Raw genomic sequence first — 13,936 nt, 5'->3', positions numbered from 1 at the left:
ATTCTGTGTATGTGTGTGTGAGAGAGAGAATATACGTGCATTTATGAATGCTTGTGCATGAATTTATGTGCATATGTTTTTTAATAGCTGAGTTGAGGGCATTGGATATAGTAAACATATCCATCAATCCTAGTTCAGCAGTAATAACAATAAAATAATAATTTATGACCATTATATAGCATTTTAATATTTTTAAAATATTTTATATACCTTAATGCTATTTTATCATAACTCTTTTAGATATTCTTGATTATATATATATATATATATATATATGTTACAAAGGAATAAATTAAGTTCAAGAGAAGCTACATACTTGCTAGGTATTATACTTCTGGTCAGTTTCTCTGGTAAAATTTTAACTCCAATTTTTTTTTTTTCTTAGAACTTCAAGTTGTCATTTCTAAATATGTTTAAAAAACTAGAGATTTCCTTTAAATGAAAGCATTCAAACAATAGCAATTAAGTGAAACTTAGTGACCACTATTTGCACAGATTGTCCCACCTGAAAATAGGGAAATAAAAAGACTTGCTAACTGAACTTGGAGGGAAAGACACATATATTTATTGTGAGAGGCTATCAGCTGAAAATTTAACACATTTTATTTTAAGAAGTGTCATCCACATAAAACTGAAGGCTGTAATATTCTTCAACTCAAAATACTGGTGGGTACTTACTTGGGTCATATTTATAATTCAGAACATATTATCAATAATACTAATGCTAAGAGTATTCTGTTACTTCACTGTCCAAGCATAAATCATGGGCCTAAAAAAACAATCAAGTTAACTCAGAAATTTGGTGGTCAGACAATTAACTCATGTCTTTATATCTCTTGCTATTTAGATGTAAAGAAATTACAACGCAGTTAATTTTTTATTTCAAAAATTAAATATTTAAGTACTTACTACATATTATACACTATTTTAGGACCCCCAAAGGAGCTTACAATCTAACAAAGGGGATATGATATATACTCAAATAAATAAATCACAAGTTTGTTGCTGTTCAGTCTTTCAGTTGTGTCTGTCTATTTGTAATCCCATGGATCCTTCACTATCTTCAAAAATCTGTCCAAATTGATGATCACTGTTTCCATGACTCTAATCTATGTCTCTAATCTTCTCCTTTCCCGGTTTCTTTTTGCCTTTGATCTTTCCCAGCATCAGGACTTTTTCCAATGAATCCTGTCTTCTCATTACATGCCCAACGTATTTAAGTGTCAGCTTCATATTTGTCCTTGCAGTGAATAGTTGTTCATTTATTTAAATATTGACTGATTTGATCCCTTTGCTATTTAAAAGTTTTGTTCAACAGCACAATTTAAAAGCAATACTTCTGCAGCTCTTAAATTTCCTTATAGACCCACTCCCATATATTACTATTATGGAAAAAGCAAAACTATGGAAAAACAACAACCCTGACTGCATGAAATTTTATTGGCAAAGTCCTCCCTCTGCTTTTTAGTATGCTGTTTACATTTGGCATAGATTTCCTTCTAAGAAGTATCAACTCTTATTTTAAGTGTTTTGTATCTTAATTATATGTAACCTAATTTTTAACATTCATTTTTAAAAATTAAAAATTTTCTACTAACCTTCTCTTTTCCCTCTTTGAAAAAACATTTTCATAAATGGTATACATATATATTATATATACACATATATGTGCAATGAGGCATATCATATATGCATATCAGACATATGGCAAAAGTAAATGAGAAAACATGATGTTTTAAAAAGTATGTTTCAATCTGTACTTAAATGTCATGTTTTTTTTTTTTCTTGAGTTGGATATGATTTTTCCTTTTGGGTCTCTTAGAATTGTCTTCAATCATTGTATTGCTGAGAATAGCTAAGTCATTCAGCATTAAATATCATACAAGTTGCCATCACCATGTACAATGTTCTCCTGGTTCTGTTCATTTCACTTTATATCAGTTCATGCAAGACTTCACAAATTTTTCTGAAGGCATCCAACTCATTTTTATAGCACAATAGCATTCCATGACACTCCTATGTCATAACTTGTTCAAGCATTCCCCAACTGATGGGCATATTGTCAATCAATTCAAAGAGAATTGATGTAATATTTTATACATATAAGTTTTTTTTTCGTTTTTCTTTCATCTCTTTGGAGTACAGACCTAGTAGTGGTATAGCTGGGTGATTGGTGTGTATTGTTTTATAATTCTTTGGATATATGAACTCAGATGCTTTTGACTCGTTTTTTAAAATGCTTGGTTTTCTTTTAGATAAGCAAGATGGAAAAGCTCCAATATTTCAGAACTTTCAAAGTACTACAATAGTGTTTACTTAAACAATAAGAACAATTACATATTCACCAAGTTTATCTAATTAGACTGAAATGCTCCTGAGAACTCATTACCCGCCATGGTTGAAGACATTTCAAAAAATTTACTCTACAAAACAACACCTGTTCAAAGTTCTGGGTCCAGAGGAAAAAAAAAAAACATTTTCCAAAGATTCCCTTGAAGATTATACTTATCAATCAAGAGAATTGTAGCTGAAATATTCAATCTTCATGGGTGACACCTTCACTTCTCTCTTCTGACTATAACTGTGTCATAGTCAGCTGGGTACCTGAGCTGTGTGCCTAGCCTAGCTGAATACAAAGGGCTCAAAGGTGAGACTCAGGGATTTAAAAACATATTTTTTTTTTGACTTCTGGATTGAAGGAGAATTTGGTCAGGCCTTTTAAAAAAAGACTGAGTAGACATATTAGTGGTTATACAATATCACCCCTGAATATTTACTATTCCTTTTTTTCAGTGTAGTTTTCCCTGCCATTCTGTTCAATAATGTTAGCTATTCATCAGGTGGTCAAGATGTATGAATGGGTGTGTATATAAATGTAGTTTGAAAGAAGAGTTCATAAAAGCCTTATAAGTAATATCATTTCCTTAACTTATAGAAGTTTTAAAATATTTTAGTACCCTTATGCCTCTCCTAGAGATGACCATTTTTAACCACCACCAGTACCAGCACTACTACCACTCCATACAAATTTATAATTCTTCTAGTCTAAACAAAAGCATTTGTGAACCTTTACCATATTACTCAATGTGATTTGTGTATATGTGTGTGTGTGAGAGAGATACACAGACAGACATAGAGACACATACAAAACCACACAGTGAGAGAGAGAGAGAGAGAGAGAGAGAGAGAAATGAAGAGACAGAGAGAGAGAGAGAAGAGAGAGAGAGAAGAGAAGAGAAGAGAGAGAGAAGAGAGAAAGAGAGAGAGAGAGAGAGAGAGAGAGAGAGAGAGAGAGAGAGAGAGAGATACACAAAAAAAGACAAAGACAGTAAATGCATGGGGGTGGGGGGGGGTAGAGGGAGAAGAAGAGCTGATTCACATCTTCTGTCCCAATCACCTTGAGAAGTTGTATTTTCTCCTTCTCTCTTATAGCACCTATACAATCAAGAAGGTCAAACTTATTCTATCTGTAGTGACCATAGAATTTCAAGACAGAAGAGAACTTAAAAATCATTTAGTCATTTAATAGATAATGAAATTGAAACCCAGAGTGATGAAATAATTTTTTCCACACAGATACAAAGTTTCAGAGCATTATTTCAACCCAAGGCTTCTACCTTGAATCCCACTGCTGTTGTTGTTTTTTTTTTTTTCACTGTAATGAAAGGATTTTGCAAATTATTTAGAACAAAATAAAACAAAACTAAGAAAGCCAGTAGTTAGTCAGAGTTATTGTTTTGAACTTCTATACACTGTTATATTCATTGAAAATAGACATGTTTGGAAACCAAATGTAGAATTTAAAAAATATGTCTAAAAAACTCCCATTTCTATCTTTTGAAATGACCATGAATCTAATCATGATTGATGTGAAGATGATTCTTGTTCCTTTCTTTGTGAAAGGCAGAAAAAATGTTTTTTAATGAAAAAAAAATCATTTTAATTACATCCTGCTTTGGGAAAAGTAGGCAAGTGATTTAATGAATTTATTGCTTGATTAGATAGTTTTGTTTTCCTAAAGTCAGGGTAGTAGTAGCTAAGAGACAGCATTGAGTGGGGGGGAACTATTGAAGGTAAGGCAGAACAGAGAGAAGGTCTGAAAAGAAGCAGTCTTGACAAGAAAGGAACGGGGTTGTGGGCTGATGATTTGTCCAGTGGATATGACTGTTGATTCAGAAAATGCTACAGAACATTATTAAAAACCTGTTAGTATGCAGAACAGAGGTATGTAGGTGTCAGAGTGGATAAAGTGTCAGTCATAGATTCAGAAAGACTCATCATTCTGAGTTCAAAACTGTTCTCAAACCCTTAAAATCTGTGTGAAACTGAGTAAGTCATCTAATCAAGTTTGCTTATCCAAAAAATGATCTGGAGAAAAAAATGGCAAACCACTCTTGTATCTTTGCCAAAACCACCCAGCAAAATTAGGTCATAAAGAGTGGGACATGATGAAATGACTGAACTACAACAACAAAATGCATGTAAGTCTTATATAAATAATTAATATTTAGACATAAACCAGTTTGGAAAAACAAATCAGTGAATAGCTATAGAAAGGGAATAACAATTCAGTATTTACCTAATATATTTCTTGCTTATATTATCATATTTAAAATTATTTTAAATAGGAGAAATTTTTATGATAAGAGGAGCATTTTTATGACAGATTTTTATTGTTGTAATCTTGTGTAAAATGGTTTCTCATATATATTTCTCATGATTTTGTGGTTAAAATTATTAAATTGTGGTTAAAAATAGTAGATGGTGACAATATTCACTTTTATTTTGTACATATTCAAATAAAGAAAAACATAATAATGAGCTGCTTATTTTACATCTGAAACATCCTGAAAATTGGCAGATTTCTATGTATTCTTTTTCATAATTATATTAACACTTTCATATCTCTGGGGTTCTAAAGAACTCAAAGAAATGTTTGGGATTCCAATGACCTGGAAGCAAGATTTTTTTTCTATTTTCTTTGCGTTTTTTTTTTTTTTTTTTTTTTTTTTTTTTTTTTTTTTTTTTTTTTTTTACAAATAGACCAATAACAAAACATTTTAAGATGTGTAAAGCACATAATCTCATTTAATGTATGAAATCACTGGAAGTTCATTCTAAATGTATAGATGAAACTTATTTAAGTATATTAAATAACTTTCCTTTGCAACTGATAAGTGAGTGAGGCACTATTTGCATTGTCTATTAGACTACAGCTCTATCCACTATGCCTAGTCATTAGCTGGTGGACTAGTTTCTTACTTTTAGATCAGGGATTATGTTGCAGAATTCTCATCAAGGTCAAACTAAGAGTAGGGATAGATTGATAACATTTTTAATCCTTTATTGTACGAATTTATTACAAAACTCATATAATATCCCTAAGAGATTCTATAAAGCAAAACTCTTTAACAAAGGAGGAAACTGAGCCTTAGAGAGATTAATTTTATTTCCCAAGATTTCAATCCTAGCTAATTGCAGACACAAGTCCTGCATTTTATTCCTCTAATTTTAGGTCCAGTGTATTATCCATTGCAATTAATTAGGTGTTGTAATTGTGAAGGAGTGCCATAGAATGAAGGCAGGAGGGTTACAGAAGAGGCTTGGGAGAAGAATGGTGAATAAAAAGGAAGGGGAAAAAAAAGCTCTCCCAACTTTAGGATTTAGAGAACAATGCAGTGCATTGGAAAATGAATGATTACTTACTGTTCTCTAGGAATGGTAACATTTTGTCTTTTGGTGGATACATTTAATAATTAGATATATTTTTCATTGATCATAATTCTTTTAGAAATGTAATACAGGAGGCAGCTAGATGACCCAGTTCTAAAGTCAGGAGGATCTGAGTTCATATCCAGTCTTAGACACTTAAACTTTCTAGTTGTATGACTTTAGGCAAGTCACTTAACCCCAATTGCCTCAACAACAACAAAAAAAAAAAAAAAAAGAAAGAAAAGAAAATAAAAGAAAAGAAAAAGAAAAAAGAAAAGAAAAGGAAAAGGAAAAGAAAAGAAATAATCTTCCTGATTCTTTTTCTCAGTTTTTGTTTTGCTTTTGTCCATAATTTCATTGATGTAAACACATAAATGTTTATTTTCCTTTTATTACAAAAACACATAAATTTAAAAAGTGATGATTTGACAACCAGAGATTTTGAACTCCAGTTTCAACTCTATGTATTACTAATTACTAGTTACTAATCTATTACTAATAATTTTGTATTACAATAATAAATGATAAATGATTTGGCATTTAATTTCCTCATCTACAAAATGAAGCTAGATCTTTTCACTTCTAAGATCCCTATGAGTTCTCAAATTATGATCCTATGATTTTTGTCCCTTGAACAATCTGTCTGTGGCACAGACATTATTAATTGGGTGTGTATTCTATTCTTTTTAGGTAGGCTGGTTTTCTGTGAATTCTTCCCTTCCTGAATGGAATATTCTGACTCTCCAAACAATGTGACTGAATTTATCCTCCTGGGACTTACACAAAACCCGCAATTGCAGAAAATACTCTTTGTTGTATTTTTATTCATCTTTCTCTTCACCACATTGGCCAACCTGTTCATTGCAATCACCATTGCTCTAAGCCCTACACTTTCAGCTCCCATGTACTTTTTTCTCACTTTTTTATCTTTTATTGATGCCTGCTATACCTCAGTTCCCACCCCTAAGATGATTATTGACTTGCTGTATCACAAAAGAACTATCTCCTTCAATAGCTGTCTCACTCAGCTATTTATTGAACATTTTCTTGGGGGTTCTGAGATCATCCTTCTCATCGTCATGGCCTATGATCGCTATGTTGCCATTTGTAAGCCTTTACACTACATGACTATTATGCGGCCTCGTGTGTGCTGCTTATTGATAATAGTGGTCTGGGTGGGGGGCTTGGTACATGGCACTGCCCAGATCCTCTTCATCATCCATCTACCTTTCTGTGGCCCCAATGTCATTGACCACTTCATGTGTGACCTGTTCCCATTGCTACAACTTGCCTGCACTGACACCAGTATGCTGGGGATAATTGTTTCTGCTAACAATGGAGTCATGTGCATATTGATTTTTTCCATGCTTCTTGTCTCCTATACGGTCATCTTGTGTTCCTTAAAGACACACAGCTTGGAGGGGCGACGCAAAGCCCTCTCTACCTGTGGCTCCCATTTTCTTGTGGTAGTCCTGTTCTTTGCGCCCTGTATCTTCACCTACACGCGACCTGTATGTATTTATGAGATTGACAAACTAGTCACTGTTTTTTATGCTATTTTTACCCCCATGTTAAATCCTATAATTTACACAGTGAGGAACACAGAAGTGAAAAATGCCATGAGAAATTTGCTTAAAAAAAGAGTCACTTCTACTTCCCAATGATAATTGCATTTGCCCAAATAGTATAACATATGGTAAATAATCATGGAGGCATTATCTGATTTTAAAAAAAGGAAGTGGAGATTTATAGCAGAAAATGAAGTTTTTGGTATATGGATATGTAGGGTTGTGAAGTGGGAGAAAAACCCTGGCATTCTAAAATTATAGTTCTGTATTGTCAATTATCCAATTTTTACTAGGGGTATTGAAAAGATAAATAAAGCTGAGAGTTATTTAAAGAATCATTTTTGCTAATTCCCTTATTTCCCAGATAAGAAAATTGAGACCTAGAATGATGTTACCAACTGAAAAGGAAGGAGTTAGGAAGGGGGATGCATTAGCACCATGACTTTCAAAAGTCACTATTTAGAGCTTTCTGTATTCATTTTTTTTTCCTTGTATATGGCCTGGCACATAATAAATACTTTCAAAATGCTTGATGGTGATTCAATGGAATGATTATAGAAGAGGGAGAAATAAAAATTGTGCTGGCTTCATCATGGATAAACATGAGGATGGTATTAATGCTATTTGAGGAGCAAAATGTATAAGTAGAAAAACCACTACTTTTCTTGTTATAGAACTTGGGTTCCAATCTCATGCCTACTATTTGCTATCCTTGTGACCTTGGGCAAAGATTTTACCTTTCTAGGTAAACTAAATGATCCTATGAACACTTTGAAATCATGCTAGGTAGGAGAACTTTATAACTAGCCACTAGCTTTTGAATGTTAATTTTTATTTTGTGCTGGCAGACTAGTAGAAAAGAGGGTAGAAGTCCTTGGGTGGTATTCAGGGGTAGATCTTAGTAATAAGATCCTTTAACACGTAAAGGGAACGATACATAAATCTCTCATAAATCTTTTTTCCCCCAGAAAGCAAATCAAAAAATTCAATCAAAGCAAATGCATCCTGTTTTCTTTAAATAGCCTCATTTAACTTCCAATAAATTTAAATGATAGTGTTTTTTTCAAGTCACCAAGTAAAAAGTGTGGCCTTATCATTCATCATTTTTTAAGAGAGCAGCAAACCTTTCTGAAATGCATAGTCAATCATCTAGGATAGGTCTATTTCCACAGCTAACCCAAATCGATTCTGGTACAATTTAGATGTGGAATGCTGAATTTCCTAAAGAACAAGATTAGAAACTGAAGATATGATGTTAAAATTTTGAATCTGTGCCTTATTACCTCTGTAAATTTAGATAATTCACTTTCTTCTCTTTAGCTCTCATTTTTCTCAATTGCAAAATTAAGGCTGTGAACTAGTCACTATGTTTATGTTCCCTTTCATGGGAATATAGTTTTATATGAGGATCTAAAGCAATGGCACATATACTTGTCTCTAGTGTAAGCCCTGGATATCTGTTTACTTATGACACATGCAATGAATGTTTTTCATGTCTGTATTTCACAGTGTGATTCAAGAATGATTTGTTAAAACCAACAACAAAAAGGAAGCAAGCAAAGAAACAAAAACAATTCCTAAATGGAAGTATTGGTTTCATATATATATGCAAGCATACATACACTCATTCACACATACATACACATATAAATATGATTAGTTTTTACATAACTACTTTCCTGAATATCTAATTATATAATATCTCTCTTCAACCCAGAAAGCCATTCTTTAAAATGAATAAACAAGAAATGAGATGAGAAACAAAGGAGATATAAATGCAGAGTTAGAGACAGAGAAACAAACATATAGAAATAGCAACAGGTAGTGAAACAAAGATAGAAACAGAAAGACAGAGAAATTAAGACACAGAGACAGGGAAACCTTGAGACACACAAGAGCTACAAAGATAGAGACAGAAAGAGAGATAGAGAAAGATTAACAGAGAAATAAGCTATAGAGATAGATAGGAAGAGAGAGACAGAAAGACAGACAGTGACGGAGAGTGAATTAGAGATAGAAAGAGACAGAGAGAGAGAAAGACAGATTCAGAGAGAAAGAAAAGATACAAATAGAAAGACAGAGATAGAGACAGAGACAGAAAAAGATAGGGACAGAGACAGATGAGAGAGACAGATAGAGACAGAGAAAGAGCATCAGAGGTAGATGAAAGACAAATAGAAAGAGACACAAAGAGAAGACTAACCTAAAGTAATACTACAATAGCAATTGGATAATTGACAATAAGGAAGTATAATTTTAGAATACCATGTTTTGCCTCCCACTCTACAATTCTACATATTGATATAGCCAAAAACTTCATTCTGCGCTATCATCTTCCAATTAAATGCAGTTTACAATATTTTTAGCATTACCTAACCTACAAATTTCATCCATTATCAAATTGCCAACAGCTGTCAGAGGATGAAGGAAAAACAACAGAGAATCTAGGAGCTTCAATGCCAATTATCTAGCCACTTTTACAGGTTAATGAAAACTATGATGGTGATAAGGATGGATGTAGTAGTGCATGGAATTAGCAAAACCAGTGAATGCTTTTTCCCCCCCTCATAGTGTGTGGGATGGAAAAGAGGCTATTTGTATAGATATACTGTCTTTCTAAAACACTAGAGCAATTATTCTTGGTAGACATAAAAATATATTATAGGAAAGAAGGAAACAGGAATTTATTATATGTCTACTATGTGCTAAGTGTTTAACAAATATTATCTTATTTGAGCATCACTGTGAAATATTTCTTCTAAAGCAACTTTTTTTTATTTGGTTTACTTATTTTGTTGCTTTACACCAAGTCCAGACTGACTTCTCTGGAAACCCATTCTATTTTCCCTAATGTTACCTTCTAGAAACAAGTATGATAAGCTTATAACCTCTTTCATTCCAAGTTCCTTTTTAAATACTTGCTAATAGCTATTTTGTTTTTCTGAAAGCTTCTGTTCTCCAGGCTAAATTTGACCAGTTCCTGCAATCAATTCCTAAAATAATCCTGAGATCTTCCTTCATCCAAATAATCTTCTTTTCTATGTTTTGTAGTTTGCCAGTGCCTTTTGATAAAAGTCCAGATATTTTGTCATTAGGGAAGAATATGAAATCATTATCATTTTCCTATTATCATTAACAGTGTCTAAGATGCAGCCCAAGACTACATTATCTCTTGTGGGTTCCAGATGACAACTCACTCAAACTAATTTTATGGTCCACTGACATCCAGAAAAAATTGGGGGCAAAACAATTTTCTGATTAAGGTTCCCGCATTCTATATTTGGAAATGGCATCTTGATCACAAGTGAAAAACTTTACATTTGTAACATTAAGGCAATTGCCTTTTTATTGGGTCACCAAGACTATCAAACTGGTTTTCTAATGCTCATATTTGACCAAGTGATCATTCCTCTGCTCAATAAATTTACATTGCTCATTATTGTTTCTAGGATCAAATAGAATTTTGGTGTGCCAGTGAATATTCCCTAAATCCTGTGCTGGTTGTACATGGTCAAATCTGGTGTGTTATTCTGGGGTTCAGGGCCCCACTATTTATCATCTGTTGTTGTGCTGGATGGCTCACAGCTAGTCTGCAGACTCACTGGATTTTAAACCAAGATAGAGTAGCCAATGATATTATATTTTGGCTAAGATCCTCCCACTAAATTCCCTGCATGGGGCTTCTCCACCTTTAACTTGTGGGATATCTAGGTTTTTTCCTATTGTCAAATTCTGGGATTCTGGAGACTTTGAATTCTCTTCCTCTTAGAATTCCCAGATCAGCTGCTACCTTCTAAATGATGTTATTGCTAATTTACCAGTTCTTAGTACTCACTACCTCTTAAAATAACTTATAATTTGTATCTATTTAATTGCTTGCCTATAGGGTTTTTTGTTTTTGTTTTTGTTTTTGTTTTTTGGTCAAGGGAAGAGCCAAAGGTCATACGGTAAATGACATTCGGAACTAATAGTATGTCTGTTGATTTTGTAAAGGACTTTGAAAACTAAAATTTGGGCACTGTATTTGAATGAATATTAGGGTCAAGAAGAATCCATTAGGTTCTTAAGTTGGAGAATGATATGGATTGTCACTACAACTTGTGCTTTGTGTATACCATTTAAGCCATTTTATAAAGGAGAATAGCTTGTAGAGAGGAGAAACCAGAGAAGGAAGATCAATTGGGAAACTATGTTAATAATAAAATAAAAAAAAAGATGATTAAAACCTAAGAGTGACCTAGGACAGTAGTTCAAAAGCATTCTAAACAAAAAGATCTATTTAAGAGATAACATGGAGTTACAAATAATAGGCTATTGCAAATGGTTGGATGGGGACGATGAAAAGAAGTGATTGTTAAAGAATTCATCTGAAATTGTGAAACTGAGGAATTGGAGGGATATTGAGAGTCTAAGGAGTTGGAAAATATAGTGGTTGAGAAGATCAAAATTTATCCTACAACGTGTATTTATTATACCTGTTTACTTTTAATTGGTTTTGTTGTATAATAACAATTAACTTGTAATTGCTTAAGTCATAGGTCTTAGTCTCTGATCTTAATTCAGAATTCAACTGTCTTAAAATGGGTTAATTTGGGAAATACAACTTTCCTGTTAGTCACTGATCCAGTCTTGCCTCAAGGAATTTTGCTATCCTTGGGGAATGTGTATTAACATAAAGAGGTCAGCTCTGATGCTTTTTTTTTTTTTTTTTTACTCCATCTATCTAATCTTCCAAGGATATCTGGTTTACTGTACAAACATCTGGGTGACTATCTCACATCTGGACTCAAACAAAATGTACTTCTTAGTCTCGTAAAATAACAATGAAATGCTTGCTAGGTCTCATTACCAAATTTCTAACCACTCATCTTGCACCTTAGATGCCTCAACTCTGTAACCATCATGTTTCCTTAATCCCCATGATATCACATACCCTATTATTTTTTCTTGTCCTGTATTCTTCAAAACTTACAAAAAGGGAACTTTCTTTTTGTTTAAAGTCTTTGGCATAAATAGAGACAACACATTGGACCATTTTTTGAGAGGCATCATTCCCCTGTGAATAAATGTTTGCAGATTTGCCTCATTTTATCCTTTTGTCAAACTTTACTCAAGATAGTCTGTAAGGGAAAGATAATATTACTATAATTCATTTTGGATATATTAATTTTGAGATGCCTATGGGAGATCTCAATCTAAATACTATTAAAAATGGTGATGTGTGGGACTAGTGCTCAAAAGAGAGACCAGTAAACTTACACATTATATGCATATAATGCATACATGCATATACACACTAATATACATAAATTATACAAATACAGATTTCCAGTTTCTTCCTCAACTTCAACCCCTTCTCTTTTATTGTATCCCTAATTAGTTTTAAAGATTAGATGAAGTATTATTCACTAAAAGAGAACTATTCTGATCCCTCTAGTTGCCAGTGCCTTTTCAATTTATTTTTTATATGTTTTAGTATTGTGGATTATCCTTGTGTCCCCTCTGTAGCTACTTATATATTTTAATCATTCTCCCCCAAAATTGGATAATTCAAGGAAATAGCAGCATATGCAAGTATACAAGGCTTTGTTTTACTCTATTTCAGTCTCTGTCTCTGTATCTCCTCTTCTGTCTCTCACATATATAAACAGACACATACCTATTCAAAAGTGGCCAAAATGTCAGAAGATGGGGCATTATAATCTTATAAAAGAAATTGGATAGACTCTGAGGAATTATTAAGAAAGCCATGTCCCTAAAATTAAAGTAGAGAAATATCGATTATTCTCAAGGTGACATTGGTCAATAATATCAATTGCAATAGATTTGAAGGGCATGGATAGAGAGAAATCTATAAGATATGGGAATTAAAGATGGTTTGTGACTTTACCAAGAAAGATCTAACTGTGTGATAAGATCAAAATAGAGGTTGTCAAAGATTTTGAAGTTTTCAGAATCTTCCCAATGAAGAAAATCCTCTCTACAACACACTTAAACAACTGCTTAAATAGTTTTAAAAAGTTGTAGGGACCCTTATAAATGGACTAATGTTTTTAGAAATATGGGAGAAATGTTCCAGAAGTATAACCAAATACTACTTGATACCTCTCACTGACGTGTCTAATCTTATTCTTTTCCTTCTAATTAAATTTTAGGAATAACACCTTTTTATAACCCAAAATTATATCAAGATTTAAATTATATGTTTTTATTATAAAAGTAATTTAAAATTGTACCTAGCTGATATATGCATCTGTTGCATTATATTTTTTCAACAGGCATGTTGAATAATCACTTTTTTCACTCCATTGGGTTTCTGTATCACAGAGATAAAAGGAAGTCATGTTCACCATCTAGATCTAATATGAAAGAAGATAGATTCTTCTCCTTAACCTTGATCATTCCAATATCTAAAACTCATTCAGTCAATAATTCATGTCAAAAAGAATCACAGTTTCATATTGAAAATTGAAAAATTTTCTGAATTTTGGACTCAATCAATTGGATTTTTATGAAGAGAAAAATTATTAGTAAGCATATTGTACTGAAAATTTAACAAGCATCTCTCTGGAAGGCTGTTAGAATTAACATCAAAACATCCCTTTTCCACATGTACTCCTTCATATTTTCACTATAGTGACAAACGTTTTTTTTTT

General features: G+C 32.7%; 1 protein-coding gene across 1 annotated transcript; it reads left to right on the top strand.

Annotated features, from left to right (window-relative positions):
- Nucleotides 1-6,599: 6,599 nt before the first annotated feature.
- LOC100914861 (olfactory receptor 140-like) lies at nucleotides 6,600-7,376 on the top strand. Its single transcript, XM_003774561.2, has one exon. It carries the CDS (start codon nucleotides 6,615-6,617, stop codon nucleotides 7,374-7,376), a length of 762 nt encoding a protein of 253 aa, XP_003774609.2. The 5' UTR covers nucleotides 6,600-6,614.
- The last annotated feature ends 6,560 nt before the right edge of the window (nucleotides 7,377-13,936 follow it).

Source organism: Sarcophilus harrisii, chromosome 6, assembly GCF_902635505.1.
Source record: "Sarcophilus harrisii chromosome 6, mSarHar1.11, whole genome shotgun sequence".
NCBI lineage: Eukaryota > Metazoa > Chordata > Mammalia > Dasyuromorphia > Dasyuridae > Sarcophilus > Sarcophilus harrisii.
The sequence above is the reverse complement of the archived record's forward strand: the minus strand, read 5'-3'. Positions and strand labels throughout refer to the sequence as shown.